The following is an 18,663-nucleotide window of genomic DNA, read 5'->3' as shown; positions in this document are numbered from 1 at the left end:
AGCGAGACAGACTCACTTGTTTTATACAATTCCTTTTCTTTTTTATCTAACATCAATAACTAAAACAAAATGACATAAAGTAAATTAAAATTAAAAAATTAAAAATAAAGGAAAAAGAAAGAAAGGAAAGGATAGGAAATGAATGAGAAGAATGGACGAAAAAAACGGAAGCACGCGAAAGTAAAGGAAATGAACGGAAAGGAATGAAAAGGAAATGAAAGGAAGGAAAATTAAGAAAGAAAGGAAAAGAAATAGGAGAGAAGAGAAGGGAAGGGAAAAGAAAAAAAGAAAAGAAAAGGAAAAAAGGAAAGGTGCTCAGTGAAATCCATAAACAGGCGTAGGACCTCTGTTCCAGGAATAGCCCGGTGATCCATTACTTAATGAACAATACCCAAAACTAACAGAGGAGGAACGCACTATCCCTAGTAAAACACGCGTCCCCTAGCTCAATTTCTATCTGGGTGCTGTAACAGGTAGGTTAAACTCTTACGTATTCATAATCAACCCCGACATACAAAATGTATGTCCTGCTTGTCCCACATGACACCAACCATCTCTTCAACTGTATTTTGGAAACAACGCCTCTGACACCCCTCTCATTATGGTCCCCCCCTGTTGAAACACCAATTTTACTTGGACTCCCGTTAGAGGACATTGATGACAATTTGTAATTGGTCGCACTTATTGGATGGGGCGAAGCACTGCTACAACAACAACAACAAGAAAGAAACTAAAACTTTACGCATTTTTCCAAGGCGTCATGTTCAAAACATGATTGAAAATAAACGATACGTAAAAAAAATATAATATTTTCTTTGCTTTGCAAAAACTTTTATCAACAATATTTTTTTAAGAAAATAATTTAAATTCGAATAACGAAAAGCTCTATCTGATATTAAACTGAGTTTAAACCACAAAACCTATTTGAATACACAAAGCGCTTTTTCATCACTCACTGCTGTACTTCATATTTTTAGCAATTCACAGTATAGCTGTGAAAACGGTTTTTTTGCTCTTGAAAAACTGTGTTTTTGCTGAGAGAAGGTTTGGATATAAGCCGAAGATATTTTTTAAGGCCCCTTTGCAGAACGGCAAGTTAAGTTTTTTAACTCAGACTTAAGGATTAAACTCAAACATTTTTGAAAAAAAAAAATGTAAGATAATTGAGCTAAAAAAACAACTTGCCATTCTGCAAGTAGCTTTAAAAATACTAAAAGACCGTATTTAAATTTGAACATACTCGACTTTTTAGTAGCCAAACAATTGTTAGTTTAGTTACAAAAATCAAATCCTGTTTTTTGTTTTTTTTGATTGTCTTGATTACTTGTGGTTTTTTTTTTTTCAGATACAAAAACATACCTAACAAAAACAAACAATGCGATATTTGTGGCAAACATTTTAAAGCAACATGGAGATTAAATATGCATAAACGAATTCATAGCGGCGAAAAGCCCCATAAATGTAATTTTTGTGAAAAGCGGTAAGTTATCATAAAATTCCTCGTCCTAATATATTTATCTAAATTTATTCTATTTTTGCTCTCTGCTTGTATTGAATATAGATTTATAGAAGCTGCGCCCAGAAACGAGCATATGCGTACTCATACCGGTGAAAAACCATATAAATGCAAATACTGCGAACGATGCTTTGCTAAAACAGATGTACTGAATAAGCATTTACGTCGAATTCATCTTGGCGATAATATACACAGATGTAAGTTTTGTCCCTTAGCTTTTCGTTTTGCTTCGGAGCTACGGTTACACTCAAATACGCACAAAGACGAAGATCCAGAGACCCGTGAGCGAAATATGAAGGCTTTAATGGAAATAGAAGCTAAATTAAAGCAGCAAGCATTGCAAAGGAAAGTATTAACATAGCGTAAATTGTGGGCACTGTTATCAAAATTGCAATGCCGATTTTTTCATCGGTAATTATTTGCTGTCTCGTACAAACGCATGCTTATTTTTTGGAGTTTTTACACACATATTGAAGCATTTCTGAGCAGGTTTCTATTTTTACTTAGACATATACTAAACAATATTAATGCACTTAGTATTTTTCCTGGAAAATTTACAGCTTGTCTTTAGTTAAGCTCGAAAACAGAAAAAAAATGCTTACGATTTGTCCTGTAGCAACCATGGAATGCACCCAAAAATGGCTCAGACAAATACAACTTGTATGAGAGCAACCGAAATTGAATTTACTGCTATATAACTCGATTTCCAATTTTTGTTCCACGTGACACGTTTTCGTGTGCACATCTGTATCACATTGTCGAACGCATGCTTATTTCAGCATAGGCAAAAAACGTCGTCTGTAGTAATAGATCGATACGAATACTGAGTTACTATGGAATGGATCACCTGGTTTTTAATTGACTATCGCTGTTTCATTCTGTATCTCTTTCTATCACCCGTTGAAGATAGCCGGCCCTATGCTCCGCCATATTGAACACCGTGTCAAAATGCTAAAAAGTAGCCATATTGATCATCATGTCAGGTGAAAAAGTTCAAACGTAAAAAGAAGGGCACGCTGATGAGTAGCGTTAGAATTATATATAAAAGCAATAAAAGGAAAGGATAGGAAATGAATGGCAATGAAACTGAAAGAATGGAAAGGACGAAAAGAAAACGGAAGCAAGCGAAAGTAAAGGATATGAATGGAAAGAAAGGAAAATTAAGAAAGAAAAGTATAGTGTTAACTACTTTGTACTCTTTCTTTAATTTTTAAAATAATTTTTAATTGAGTTTTCGTGTTAACTTAAACATTTTTGAATAACTTCAAAAAAAGAAAATTCTTATTAGTATTAAAATATTTAAACTCAAAAATAAATTTTTAAAAATAAAACAAATATTTGGTTTATTACCAAAAAAAGAAACAAAAATTTTGAGAAGAGAAGAAATGATAGGAGAAGAGAAGGGAAAAGAAAAGCAAGAAAGGAAAGGAAACTTTACGCACTTTTACAAGTCGTCATGTTCAAAACATGATTGAAAATAAACGATACGTCAAAAAAAAACCAATATTTTCTTTGCTCTGTAAAAACTTTTATCAACAATATTATTTTAAGAAAATAATTTAAATTCGAATAACGAAAAGCTCTATCTGACTTCTAAACTATATTAAACTGAGTTTAAACCACACAACCTATTTGAATACACAAAGCGATTTTTCATCACCCACTGTCAAAACGCTTTTTTGATCTTGAAATACTGTGTTTTTGCTGAGAGAGGGTTTGGATATAAGCCGAAGATATTCTTCGAGGCTCTTTTGCAGAACGGTAAGTTAAGTTTTTTAACTCAGACTTAAGCTAACATGAGAGGGTAAACTCATACATTTTTGACCAATTTTTAAAATAGCTTTGAGCTAAAAAAACAACTTGCCGTTCTGCAAGAGGGCCTAAAAATACTAAAAAGTTTTAAGACCGTCAAAAAATAAACCTTTTTATATTTTGTTTGTCTTGATTACTTACTTAATTGGCGCTTAACCGTTTAAACGGTTATGGCCGTCCAACAAGGCGCGCCAGTCGCTCCTCTCTGCCAACCGGCGCCAATTGGTCACACCAAGGGAGTTTAAATCGTTTTCCACTTGGTCCTTCCATCGGAGTGGGGGCCGCCCTCTACCTCTGCTTCCATAGGCGGGTTCCGATAGAAACACTTTCTTGGCCGGAGCGTCATCTTTCATTCACATAACATGGCCTAGCCAGCGTAGCCGCTGCGTTTTAATTCGCTGGACTATGTTGATGTCTGCGTATAGCTCGTACAGCTCATCATTAAATCTTTTTCGGTACTCGCCATCGCCTACGCGTAGAGGTCCATAAATATTTCGAAGAATTTTTTTCTCGAACACTCCCAGAGCAGCTTTATCTGATGTGGTCATAGTCCATGCTTCTGCACCATATAGCGCAGGACGGGTACGACAAGTGACTTGTAGAGTATGATTTTCGTTTGCCGATAGAGGACTTTACTTTACAATTGCCTACCCAGTCCAAAGTAGCATTTATTGATTACCTGTGTGATTTTCTTTGTTTTTTTCAGATACAAAAAGAAACGTAACAAGAACAAACAATATCCGTGCGATATTTGTGGCAAACATTTTAAAACAACATGGGACTTAAATATACATAAACTAGTTCATAGCGGCGAAAAGCCCCATAAATGTGATTTTTGTGAAAGGCGGTAAGTTATCATAAAATTCCTCGTCCTAATATATTTATCTAAATTTATTCTATTTTTGCTCTCTGCTTGTATTGAATAGATTTATAAAAGCTGCGACCCGAAACGAGCATATGCGTACTCATACCGGTGAAAAACCATATAAATGCAAATACTGCGAACGTTGCTTTGCTACAAAAAGTATACTGAATAAGCATTTACGTGGAATTCATCTTGGCGATAATATACACAGATGTAAGTTTTGTCCCTTAGCTTTTCGTTTTGCTTCGGAGCTACGGTTACACTCAACTACGCACAAAGACGAAGATCCAGAGAAGCGTGAGCGAAATATGAAGGCCTTAATGGAAATAGAAGCTAAATTAAAGCAGCAAGCGTTGAAAAGGAAAGTATTAACATAGCGCAAATTGTAGGACACGAAATTGCAACGCCGTATACCTTTCTGAAATCAGAAACCTTTTTTAAGTTTAGACTATCAAAAAAAAAAAAAAAAAAATCGGCAAAAAATCTACCGATTTTTTCGATAGCCTCCGACTTCATCTGTAACTATTAGGTGTCCGATTAGACATTTGTCGGAACCGGCCTCAAATTTCACTATGTGCTTTCGTATATTGCACATGTTGTTGTTTTGAAAATTGTAACAGCAGCCTTAACAAATAATAAAAATGTCAACCTGTTTCCAAATTGCTGCAACACCCGTTGTCTAGTGTGAACGAACAACAGGTGTTGGAACAACTTGGAAACAGAGCAATTCGGCTCGGCAGAAAAAGACCGGCCATGAATATAAATTTGGACAACAAGAAAACACGAACTGAGTGGTGAAGTTCAAATCAATTTGTACAAACTAAAATTAAAACTAAATAAAGTGTACAATTAACTGAAGAACATTTATCATACGAAAACTCTAATAAATAAAAGAACAAAAACTTAAACAACAAATACGTGTTTGGTGTGGAGTGAGTTGGGTTCGTGCAAAGCGCACGTCCATTTTTCGGAGGTTCATAAAATGAACCTTATATGGCGACCGTGACGGCTGGATCCCGGTCATTTCTTTTACATTTTGGGCGAGAATGGTGGTATGAAGTGACAGTGGCGGTGAAGATGTATAATTGAAGTATGGGAAAATCTTTAATATTTAATTCCGGTTTATTTGTAATAATAATGCCAAGGTTGGGTTCTTTTATGTATATCCGTTCGCATTCAGTGCTCTATTCTCAATTAATCTTCTTCCTTTTTTTCGTGTCTCCCTCATTGCCATATTTTCACATTTTTTTTAAACATCTTTCTTATAATAAGTTACCGATGTTTTCCTACAGAGGGCTGCGTCAGCTAAGCAAGAATCAAAGCGAGCACCTGATTGGCTGATCGCCAGATTCTTGCCTAAAAGACAGCGCTACCATACTTATATTTTTCACATTACACCTTCTGCTCGTGCAACCGATCTGACTGTTAGATGGCGTTGGCTGCAATCCATCCAGTGACTATTAGGGCTGGCATACAATTATTACTAACGACGAGTGTCAGTACCTTCATTTCTGATGGATTACAGCTTCGGCCAATCTGACATTATAATCGACCACGATTATTAAGTCACTTATTTCTATTTGTAACTATAAGCTAAATTGTTCTTACTTAAAATAAACACAATATACTTGAAATACATGGAGTGTCGCCTAAACGGGAGTTGAGTGGCATTCAGATGCATCGGCAGACCACATTCTAATGCGCGATGCTTCTATAATACCATCATAGGGTAACTGGGTTAACTGGCAATTTTCTATGTCTCTTATTACGTATCGGTCATGTGGTAATACCTTATGAATTACGTATGGGCCTCTATATTTTGGTATACACTTTTTATTAGAACCGGCCGATGTATCTACATTACGTATGACAACAAAGTCACCGACACTGTATGTCTCAGGAGGCTTGGAGCGATTGGAAAAGTATTTTGAGTTATATTCTTGTGACTTCTATAGCAGCTAAGGCAGACGGGTAGCCTCAAAGTTACGAGGCGCACTGCAATGGTTTTTATCCTCTAGGTGTTCTGTCAATTCATCGATTATCGCTCCTCTCTGTTCCACACCGAACAGCAACATACTTGGTGCGTAACCAGTGGTGGAGTGTATGGTATTATTAAGACCGTATTCTACTTGACCTAACTTGGCTGACCAGTTGGCATGGTTAATCGGCTCGGAGATTTTACTCAACATGGCCTTGATTATTCTATTCACCCTTTCTACCTGTCCGTTTGCTTGTGGGGAAGCCGTGGCTACTTTCACGTGACATATGTTGTTTTTTAACAAATACGCGTCGAATTCGAGAGAAGTGAAACAAGAGCCGCGGTCAGATATCAACCTCTCGGGTCTGCTGTAATAACTGAAGTATTTGTCTAGGGAAGCTATGACTTCTTTCGTACTCGTTGAATTTACTGGATACAAACGAACGAACTTCGTGAATGCATCAACAACCACTAAAATATATTTGCGCTTCGAGTTAATGGAGGACAGAGGGCCAAAGTGATCGACATGTATGGTGTCGAATGGTATCGGTATTTTAGCAATGCTATGCATATTTCGCTTGTTCACGCGAGCTGGGGCTGAGTACATGATGCATTTAATGCAATTTCGAACAAAGTTTTCTACTTTATCTTTCATCTTGGGTAGCCAATAGTGTTTCTTTAGTTGATCGCACGTCTTATCGACGCCTAAGTGACCAATTTTCTCATGAACCAGTCTAATAATGTTATTCTCCATCTCATTCGGGACGTACAACTGTAGCCTCCCCTCCCCCTCTTTCCTAAAGACGAGACCGTCTACTAATTCAAAGTTCGGCACGGGACCTGTCTCTAGCTTTTCTCGTAATTGTTTTATGTTATTGTCGCGGTATTGTGTCGCTTGGATGTGAAAATCTGCTTCGTCAGCATCCGCGGCGAAGACCATTTCGCAAAGTTTTGTTATTCCCGCAGGCTTCTTGTCGATAGTAGCGACGATTGATTCGGATTCATCGGCAGTTCCGGCTTCAGGGCAGCGTCTAAGCGCATCAACGTGTCCCATGTTAACTCCACCTCTGTGTTGAATTGTATAGTTATAATTTTCAAGCTCTAGAGCCCATCTGGCTATCCGCGGGTTAAGTTGTTTTTTACTTAAAGTCATCGTAAGGGAGTTGCAATCTGTGACTATCTTGAACGGAATTCCTTCCAAATAAACTCTAAACCGGCGTAGAGCGTATATGATGAACAGGGTTTCCAGTTCGAAGCTGTGGTATCTTGCTTCCGCGGGTGAGGTGGCTTTTGAAAAGTACATAATCGGGTGCAAACGACAGTCCGTTTGTCTTTGGAGTATGACCGAACCGAAACCTGCTGAACTTGCATCGCAGTGCAACTCAGTTTGTTTCTTCGGATCGTATATTGCAAGCACTGGGGCGGACGACATTTTTATTTTAAGTTCCTTAAAGGCTCGTAAACAGTTTTCTGACAGTTCGAATTTAACACCATCTCGTGTCAGTTTTTGTAATGGTCCAGCTATTTTAGCAAAATTCGGAATAAACCTTCTGAAGTATGAGAAGAGGCCTAAGCAGGTCTTAAGTTCTTTACAATTTTTCGGGAGCCTATATTTCTTGATTGCTTCTATGTGCGCATCGCTGGGGCGAATGCCATCCGAACTGACTGAATAGCCTAAATATTCGAGAGTATTAAACCCGAACATACATTTATTTAGCCTAACTTCTAAATTCGTTTCCTTCATTCTTCTAAGTACTTTGCCGAGGATCTTAACGTGGGTTTGGAATTCTACCGTGGCTACAATTAAATCATCCATATATATCATTATCGATCCATCGTCAACCAAATCTTTGAAAATGTTGTGGACATATCGCTGGAATACAGCGGGGACGTTTTTTAACCCAAACGGCATACGCATATATTCAAATTGACCGTAAGGCGTTACAAAAGATGTATATTTAATGAAATCTGGGGCCATTTTTTTCCGCCTAGATAGTCGAGGCAGTCTTCGATAAAGGGGAGCGGGAAATTGTCCCGAACTGTTAATTTATTCAGCGGTCGGTAATCAACACATTTACGAATTTCGCCATTCTTTTTTTTTACTAATACAACCGCAGAGGTATATGGTGAATCGCTTGGCCTAATGATACTCTTTTCCAATAATTCATCCGTTATCTTTCTAAGTTCAGCTTTTTCATAATGAGAAAGTCGCTTTGGCAACGCATGGAATGGTTTATCCTCAACTAACCTTATTTTCATCTCGTAATCATTCGGTTTAGATTCGATATTTCTTGGCCTCAAATAGTTATCTTCTAAGGTAATTCTCAATACGTCAGTACTATTTTCTTCTAATTCTTGATTTATATTAATTTCAGATATGCAGGCGGCCTGTTTATTAAAAATATTCTCACTAAAATTTTGATCAAGTGGGCATAACCCCTCGCTGCAAGCCTCATGAGACACTACGTTTATTTCTTCGAGCTCAACATCTTCTACCCGTATACTGCTATTTGGTACAGAGATTTGTAATTCTGAATGCCTCTTTTCACCCTTAAGACTAGGTATATTAAGAAGTGTTATCTGGCATATCATTATTTTCTTGTTTTGTATGTTTAATTGTCGCATCACCTAATAAGCATAAGCAAATATGAAATCTTTTTAAAAAATCTCTGCCTAAAATTAGAGGAATCTCCATAGTGTCATCAGGCACCACATTTAAAACAAATTCATCTAATTTATTTTTAAATTTTATTTCGCATTTAATTTTTCCAAAAATCATTAATTTGTTGTTTCCCAATCCTCGATATTTTGACTGCTTGGCGACTCCGCTCACATCAAATGGCACGGCGGACTTGCGAACAAAGCTAGTTGGACTGCCAGTATCAAAGAGAGACAAACAATCCATAAATCTTTTGCACTTAACTTGTTTTGTTACATAGGCGACACTTACCATATTCATAGATCCTAACATTCGGTAGCAACGTTCTTCATCCCCATCTTCAGTGTCGGTCCCGACTGCAGCAACGGTTTTCTTCAAGTTTAGTACCTTTTTTGAGTTAGTACAACTGCGGTGGTCATGGCCCATCTTCCAGCAACGGAAACAACTTCCCACCGGCCTTTTTTCGTATGGACATTTGCTCTGAAAGTGTCCCATATGGGTGCAATTGAAGCAGCGTATTTCTGCTGCATTAGTTCCATCGTTCTTTGGCGTATTTGATTTTGATGGTTTCGGTTTTTGAACGTTGTCGTATATAGATGGGCGAGATGAGCGACGACGCTCGTATAGGTCAAGCGATTATTTGAATTCTTTCATCGTCCTTGCGTTTATTAGGATATATATTTCCGGGGACCTGTCTTGGAGGCCATCAACTATAAAGTTGATCAGTTCAAATTCGTCGACATAGTCACAACGAGCAGCGATGTTTTCCATTTCCAACACATATCGGCGAATGCTGCTTTTTTTATCCCATTTATGAGTGGCCAACGCTTTGTATACTTCGTGACGACTCACCACCCGTCCAAATTCTCTAACCAAAAGCGATTTTAAATCTTCGTAATTTAGAACGTCTCTATACAGTAAAAGTTTAGCGTCACCGCAAAGAGAATTGCACAAGCAAGTGTACTTAAAAATGTCGTCTGCATTTACCATCTGCATGGCTCTATCAAAATTGCGAAGAAAGTCGTGCGCGCTATATGCTTTATTTTCACCCTCAAATTTTGTGATGGTATGTTCGATGTCCCGAAAAGTTAAACGATTTGGGATTTGTAGCCTACCGTTACCAATGGGGGTGTCGTTTCGTGCGTTTTGGAATTCACGTTTTAAGTCCGCAACGGATTTTTCCAACGTCAGGATTTCTTTTTCCTTTCTTAGGATTTCTATCCTTTTGTTCAGTTCATCTTTTATATGTTGTGGACTGTTAGGCATTTCCCCGTATAATATGCCTGCAGCTTCTTCAGTGAACTCGGTTGTGGTATTGGCCATAGTGGCAGCGGTGGTGATGGCGTCGGTATTGGCAATGACAGCGGCGGTGGTGATGGCGTCGGTAGTGGCAGTGGCAGCGGTGGTAGTAATGGCGGCGGTTTCAGCGTCGGGAATGGCGATGACAGCGGCGGTGGTGATGGCGTCTGTAGGGACATCGGTGACAGCGGCATCGGTTACGGCAGCATCAGCAGTGCCGGAAGCACCAGAAATAATAACATCATTGGTAATGTTTTGGTTATCCGCGGCAAATGAATCATTTGTATTAATAGCTGAAGGAACGCGTACTGCAATATTGTTGGAAGGGATTTGGCCAGTCCCAACCACGTTTTTTAACAATTTCCGCAACTGCGTTGTTGTAGCTGTTTGTGGAAATTCCACCCCAGCATCAGCCAAGATATTGGCCATTTCCTCACGAATGTTCATTTTTCAATTGTTTTTGTGGTACGTAAGTTCTTTTTTTTCACACCTCAGCTTTAATTCCGGTTTATTTGTAATAATAATGCCAAGGTTGGGTTCTTTTATGTATATCCGTTCGCATTCAGTGCTCTATTCTCAATTAATCTTCTCTCTTTTTTTCGTGTCTCCCTCATTGCCATATTTTCACATTTTTTTTAAACATCTTTCTTATAATAAGTTACCGATGTTTTCCTACAGAGGGCTGCGTCAGCTAAGCAAGAATCAAAGCGAGCACCTGATTGGCTGATCGTCAGATTCTTGCCTAAAAGACAGCGCTGCCATACTTATATTTTTCACATTACACCTTCTGCTCGTGCAACCGATCTGACTGTTAGATGGCGTTGGCTGCAATCCATCCAGTGAATATTAGGGCTGGCACACAATTATTACTAACGACGAGTGTCAGTACCTTCATTTCTGAGGGTTTACAAATACAACAAAACTAATGCTACGACTAAATTTAACAGAGGTAACACAAAATCTTTAATATAATAAAATTAACTAAAAACTATACTAAATACAACGAAAGTAATTGGACGAGAAAAATTGGAAATTATGTATAATATAATATGCCATAACGGGATATAAACCCACGCCACTAGCCAACGGCATATCATCGCCATTTTTTTTTTTAACCACCCCCACCACCACCAGCATTAACATCGAGACCAGCAGCGGCAGCGCCGGCGAAGACCGCCAGAAACAACTCCGGCATTGGCGCCGACAGCGGCAGCATTTACGGTTGGCGCAGCAGCAGTCATAAGTATATTATATATATATGTATTTAACATTTTTTAACATTTTTTCTTTAAACGTATATATGTACATATGTATTTTAAAAATTAAAATTTTTTATTAAATTCGGTGCCTTCGCATGTCAATTAAAATAATTTCGCATTTCATATAAATTTTGGATTTTTGACATAACGGTGGTTTGTGAAACACCAATTGAATTTTTTTTATATAAACGGCGGTTTGTTAAAAAACCAATTAACTTTTTGATATAAACGGTGGGTTGTTAAAAACCAATTAACTTTTTGAAATATGCGGTGGTTCCGTTAAAAACCAAGTAAATTCTTTCGAAATATTCGGTGGTTCCGTTAAAAACCAATTAAATTTTTTTTGAAATATGCGGTGGTTCCGTTAAAAACCAAGTCAGTTTTTTTATATAAAGCGGTGCGTCCGTGAAAATATACGAATTTTTGTTACAAAGCGGTGCGTCTGTGAATATAAATGGATTTTTTTTTGAACAAGTTACAACAATTTCAACAAGTTACAACAAATTCAATTACTCCTTAAAGATTTTCTATACAAGTATAATGCAGTTTTCATCAATTCTTCAAATAAATTGTTAAATATGTCTTTAGCGACTATTCACCTGTAAATCAGTTCAATTTTACAATTTTTTTTTCTTTTTTCTCAATATTTCAGCTTAAATATAAATTCAGACATTCAAATAAGTACTTCATTAATTTCATAGTTTGAACTGAATTATCTGTGCTATTCTGATAAATTCATATGTACAACCTTAGAAGTGGTAAGCAAGTGCAAAAAACTTCAGATTCAGAATCCGATTCCGATAAATCAGCCTCAAGCTACGAAAGTTTAACTTCATCTTCGACCGATAAAGTCACCAAGCAGGAAAATAAATTATCGTTGTCAGCAGATTTCCCAGGCTTCGAAGATTCTTCCTGTAAAAATTTAACTTCTAATTTAGATTCAAATCTTAACGATTCAAATAGTGCAAAACTAACTTCAACTTATTTTACTTTAAAATCAGATCTTAACGATCCAAATAGTACAAACGTGTCCTCACCTTCTGCTAATTCAGCTCCAGATCTTAACGATCAAATCATGGCAACACCTGAGGAAAAGAGAGTTTTCATTAACACATGTTCTAATTCTATTAGAGAAAACTACAGTGGTGATCCTCTGGCACTTGATTTTTTTATAGACAAAATTGCATTACTTGAACAATTCGCTACTGCAGATTTAACTGATACTTTTATAGCGTTCTTAAAATCAAAATTAGAGGGTAAAGCCCGTGAAGCAATACCAACACAAGTAACTTCAGTCAATGAAAATAAAACAGCTCTACGTAATAGGATCAAACCAGACAACTCGAAAGTTGTGGCAGGGAGAATTGCAGCGTTGCACGTTAACGGTAACAATTATACAGATTTTGCCAAATAAGTTGAAGATTTAGCTGACTCACTTGAGCGGTCTCTTATTATTCAAGGGATCACTCAAGCGAAAGCTCATGAAATGGCAGTCGAACAAACTGTTAACGTGTGCCGTTTAAATGCAAAATCAAACTTAGTAAAAACCATTTTAGCCTCAACGGCATTTACTGATCCGAAAGACGTAGTAGCAAAATTAATTGTAGAACAAAATAACGAAGTAACAGAGCGTCAGGTTTTAGCTTTTCGATCACGTGGTAACAACACATTGAGAAATTCACGTGGTAGTTATCGAGGCTTTTACCCAAACCGCGGCTATACTGGTTATAGAAATAACGAAATAATAATAGTTCATTTTCATACAATAACAACTATAACGGCAACAATAATCAAAGATATAGGAATTATAACGGAAATAGATACCAGAATAATAATAATAATAATACGCGTTCAAATACAAATCCTAATTCAAACAATAGTAACAATAGAGGTAACAATTCGAGATCAGCCAATGGTAGAGGTAGAAACGCAAACGTTCGCGCTTTAAACGCGAGTGCCCCTCAGGAGCGAACACTGAGGGAGGACGAACTAAGCCAGTAAGCGAACATCCCTCACCAATAGGCATCTATTGTTTAAATTTAAATTACTCTGATTTCATTGAATTACAACTTAACGAGTCACAAAAATTGTGTTCTTTCCTAGTAGACACCCAAGCAGACATTTCTTTAATAAAGATATCATGTTTAGACAGAAATATTTCCTTAAATACGAACGACATTATTAACATTACCGGTGTCACTTCTAATTCAGTTTCTACTTTAGGTAAAATTACAGCAAATTTAAATTTTTCTAACTTTTCTATTAAACATACTTTACATGTAGTAAATGAAGACTTTAATATTCCATCCGATGGCATACTGGGTAAAGATTTTCTGAAAATTAACAAATGCATTATTAATTATGAAAGAAATAGTATTTCCTTTTGGGTAGGTAATGAAAACGTTGCGATACCAATCTTGCACGGAACAGAAAGCGACAGTTGTATCATTCCGCCACGATGTGAAATATTCAGACTTTTTGATTTAGGAGATTCACCCGAACCTCTTTTCGTGGACTCGCAGGAAATTGAAAAAGGTGTTTTCACAGCTAGGTGCATTGTTAATTCCAGTAACCCAATACTTAAAGTCATAAATACCACGGATGATATAAAGTATGTCAAAAGAAAAAGTATTCGGACAGAAACACTTTCAAATTATAATGTTTATACAATTAATAAGACAGAAGCAGAAGACAAACGTACCAAAAAACTAATTTCGATTTTAAAAAATCAAACACCTCAACATGCCCCAAGTAAATTACTTGACCTTTGCATAGATTATGCCGACATTTTCGCTCTTGACACGGACAAAATGACTTTAAACAACTTCTACGAGCAAAAATTAAGATTGACAGACAACGAACCGGTATATGTTAAAAACTATAGATTGCCATACTCTCAACGCGAAGAAATAAATCGCCAAGTAAATAAATTGTTAGACAACGATTTGATTGAACCCAGTTATTCGAATTACAATAGTCCTTTGATTGTAGTCCCAAAGAAAGATACTAATGGTCAAAAAGCTTATCGTATGTGTGTAGATTTTCGCGCAGTAAACAAAAAACTCATTGCTGATAAATGTCCACTAGCTAGAGTTGACGATATTTTAGACAATCTCGGTAGAGCAAAATATTTTTCCACATTAGATCTTTTTTCAGGATTTCATCAAATCCCCTTGCATCCTGACTCACGTGACATTACTTCTTTCAGCACCTCGGTCGGCGCATTTAGATGGAAAGTGCTTCCATTCGGTTTAAATATAGCACCAAATTCATTCTCACGAATGATGACAATAGCTTTTTCGGGTATACCACCCAATGTCGCATTTTTATACGTCGACGATATCATCGTCATCGGTTGTAGTGAAGCACACCATATTAAAAGTCTTTCAAAAGTTTTCGATACTTGTAGGTCTTTCAATTTTAAGCTTAACCCAAATAAATGCAACTTTTTACGACCAGAAGTTACATTTTTAGGTCATAAATGTTCAGCCAAAGGTTTGTTGCCAGACGACTCTAAAATAAACGCAATTAAAAAGTATACAAAAGCGACTGAAAAAGACGCGGCACGACGATTCGTCGCGTTTGCAAACTATTACAGACGGTTTATACCTAATTTTGCATCTCTGGCAGCGCCTCTAAATCGATTAAGCAGAAAAAGAGTTGAATGGGTTGTATGGGATGTAGAGTGCGAAAGAACATTTTTATCCTTGAAAGCAGCGTTACTTTCACCAAAATTACTTCAATATCCAGATTTTATTAATTCATTATTACCGCTGATGCTTCCACAACTGGATGTGGCGCTATTTTAAGTCAAGAACAGCAAGGTAGTGATTTACCAATTTGTTTCGCTTCTAAAGCATTTAATAAAGCCGAACAGAAAAAACCCATTATAGAATTAGAGCTTTTAGCTATTTACTTTTCAATCAAGCAATTTCGACCATACGTTTATGGCACCCATTTCATTGTAAAGTCAGATCATAGACCTCTAGTATACTTATTCAATATGAAAGACCCATCTTCAAAACTTTCAAGAATAAGACTAGAACTAGCTGAATATAACTTCACTATAGTTTTCATAAAGGGTAAATCAAACGTTGGTGCTGATGCACTATCGCGTATTACAATCGATGAGATTAAGGAATCGAACAAACAAATTTTAGCAGTACAAACAAGATCAATGACAAAACGGCAAAACGACAACAACCTTCCTAGCAAAACAGACAAAAACAACGAAAAACAACTTAATTTACAAGTCTACGACAAATTTTCATTTTATTTTTCGAAAAAAGTTCCACGGATAAGATCTGCAATTACGTACGATAAAAATAATAAAACAACAAATTTAAGAATTTTTGCGCATATTAAACATAAGAAACTCGAGTTACTTAGCTTTGATCTTGTTAAAGAAATAATGACTTTAGAGAAATTACTTTCGAGGCTCGAATCAGAAGCCGGCAAACTCAAAATTAAGCAGATTGAATGGCCTAAAAACGATATTTTGTTCGAACATTATACTATTACAAATTTTCAAAATATTGGAAATAAAATTTTAAAATCATTAGAAATTATACTAACAGACCCAGTGGAGACAGTAACAGATGAGGGTACAAAATTAAAACTCATGAAAATTTCCCATAATGATCCTATTTCTGGTGGACATTGCGGAATGAAAAGACTTTACGCAAAACTACGAACGAAATTTTATTGGAAAAATATGACTCGTGATATATCGAAATATATCAAAAATTGTAAAGATTGTCTTTCAAACAAGGTTAAACCTAAAACGAAAGAAAAACTTGTTTTAACACCAACTCCGTTTAAACCATTTGATATACTAGTAATTGATTATATTAGGGGGACTCATGTAACTTTATAAATGCCTTATAAAGCGTGTAAACGTATAAATTTATCTAGTGCGTAAACGAGCTGTCAAATTTTGTATGGAAAATCATTTACACAATTTGTATAAATTTACGCGCGTATTTCATTGTATAAACGCGGTAAACTCAAAGGAATGCAACCTTGCAGACATTACAGCAGGCATTTTCATCAGAAATCTCCAACATCAGCAAGTAAAGACGTTTTAGTTTTGATTTTTCACTTAATTTTGGCATTTTTTAATTTGTATAACAATCAAAAAAATTTTGTTTGGCAATAATACAGCTGATAAACAATCAAGTTTATCAAGAATGTTACTAGGTGCGTTCATATAACAGCATGTGTAAATGGGTATAATTTTACACCTTATAAGTTTATATGCTTTCATGAGTCCCCCTATTGATATAATAGTAAATGATTTGCGACATGACTAAATAATACCTGGTAACAGTCGCTGTGCCAGACAAATCAGCAAAAGCAATCGTTTCAGCAATTTTTGAAGGATTCATTTTAACATACGGCACAATGAATGCCATAAAATCTGATTTAGGGACAGAATTTAAAAATGAATTACTTGAAGAACTAACTAAACTTCTAAATATTGAACATAATTTTTCAACTGCATATCATCACGAAACTGTTGGCACCGTTGAACGTAATCATAGAGTTTTTAATGAATACTTACGTGCATATTTAAAAGATACTTTTTCTGATTGGGATGTTTATTTAAAATACTTTACTTTCCTACACAAAACTACGAGTAGCACAGTTTTCGACAATCATTTTTTTCCTTTCGAGTTAGTTTTTGGGAAAAAGGCAACTTTGCCTAATGAATTGACAAAAGAAACAATTGACCCAATTTATAATGTCGAAAAATATGCCAAAGAAGTTAAGTTTAGGATGCAGAAAGCACACAAAATGGCACAAAAAGGGGCGAGCCCCTGGAGACTGCCCCTGCGTTGCGGCTGGGCGTGTTGAGACCGACCCGTGTGTGCCTGGAGCGGGCCCTAGTGGCCCCAACCAGTCTCGGAGGGGGGCCTTACGACCCCCTCGCATTGCGGTTGGGAGCACTAGGGACATGTATGAATGTATCTGTCTTTTTTTTTGCTGTAGCCCTACTGCCTTTGAAGGGGATGCCAGCATTCCCATCACACCCCTTCCCGGAGTAATGGTAATTTTTTTAAATTTTTTTTACCAAGATTTTTAAATTGATTTTTTTTTATTTTAAACTTACAATTTTTTTTTTGTCTGGGCGCTTTGGCGGTCGGGGACATCTCGCCCAGTATTCCCCCCCGAGCACTGACCTCATAGGATGTTCACGCGCCTTTTTTTTTGATTTTGCATTCCTGTGGGAGCGATACCCACTAGAAATCATCTTTCGGAGTTTTGACGAGTTCTCCATAACAAATGTCTAATTGCCGCAAAGCCCTTTTAACTAGGAACCAGAAATTATTCCCAACTTGACTTAATTTTTTTTTTTGATAGACCTATGTTGCCCGGCTAGCTTGGTAGTAGGACTTTGAGACTCTTATCTCACGGGTGAGTCGTGCCCCACGTTGCTTGTCGTCGGAGATCCCTGGCAGTGGTTTCCCACAGATGATCCGGTTTCCTGTTCGCTTCATCGCCAGGTGGTCAAAGCGAAGCAGGTTTGTTATGGTCTGCTGCTACGGTCTACGGCTACGATCCACTTGGGAGCGTGTTCACGCGAACACACCTAGTGATGTGGCGAAAGTTGCGATAAAAAGTATCAAAAAAGAAGGGAACAGACAGACCGGCCATCACTAGAAAAAAATCGCACGAGTTTCCGGCACTAAGTCGAAGACGAAAGAAATAGAAGGGGGAAAAAAAGAATCGCACGTTTTCCGGCCGTAGACACACCAAAAAAAGACGGAAAAAATTGGAAGAAATAAAAGAAAAAGGCCACGTGTTTATGTGCATAAAATATACATAGATGTGACCCGACTGCAAATCCTGGGAGTCGAACAATTTCATAGCAGAGGTTATGAGCTGCTATTTGGCCACCCAAAAACGTTTTATATACTAAATACCTTTGGCTTCGAAAACAGGATTTTTCGCAATAAGTAGTGAAATTAAGTCGACTAAGCTTGTCCAGACTGTTTTAATAAATCATCACCGACTAGAACGAAGAAGATTTTATTTTGCACCCAAAGAAACGTATATATATATACATTTATGTGCGCAGATATGTCTATTAACTTGCATTTACGTTAATAAATAAAACGAGAAGACGCAGCAACAGCAAAGGAAGCGGTCTTTCAAAGATCCTCCTAGGATCCTTCAAACGAAAGGGGGTGAGAAGGGAATACGCCCAAATCAACAGTAACAACAAGAACAGCCACCACCAGTACACCTCGGACCAGAGCGCAGCAACCATCA

At 37.0% G+C, this 18,663-nt stretch overlaps 1 protein-coding gene across 1 annotated transcript in view; it reads left to right on the top strand.

The window, feature by feature from the left end:
- Positions 1–5,108, top strand: part of LOC137249724 (zinc finger protein 595-like) — a 37,057-nt gene extending 31,949 nt beyond the window's left edge. Inside the window, exons 2-5 of the mRNA XM_067781508.1 lie at positions 1,346–1,480; positions 1,562–1,861; positions 4,035–4,175; positions 4,255–5,108. Coding sequence (XP_067637609.1) covers positions 1,422–1,480; positions 1,562–1,861; positions 4,035–4,175; positions 4,255–4,570 — 816 coding nt within the window. The 5' untranslated portion in view covers positions 1,346–1,421 and the 3' untranslated portion in view covers positions 4,571–5,108. The remainder of the gene's footprint in view (positions 1–1,345; positions 1,481–1,561; positions 1,862–4,034; positions 4,176–4,254) is intronic.
- Positions 5,109–18,663: the final 13,555 nt, after the last annotated feature.

Source organism: Eurosta solidaginis, chromosome 4 (assembly GCF_040869045.1).
Source record: "Eurosta solidaginis isolate ZX-2024a chromosome 4, ASM4086904v1, whole genome shotgun sequence".
Taxonomy (NCBI): Eukaryota; Metazoa; Arthropoda; class Insecta; order Diptera; family Tephritidae; genus Eurosta; species Eurosta solidaginis.
The sequence above is the reverse complement of the archived record's forward strand: the minus strand, read 5'-3'. Positions and strand labels throughout refer to the sequence as shown.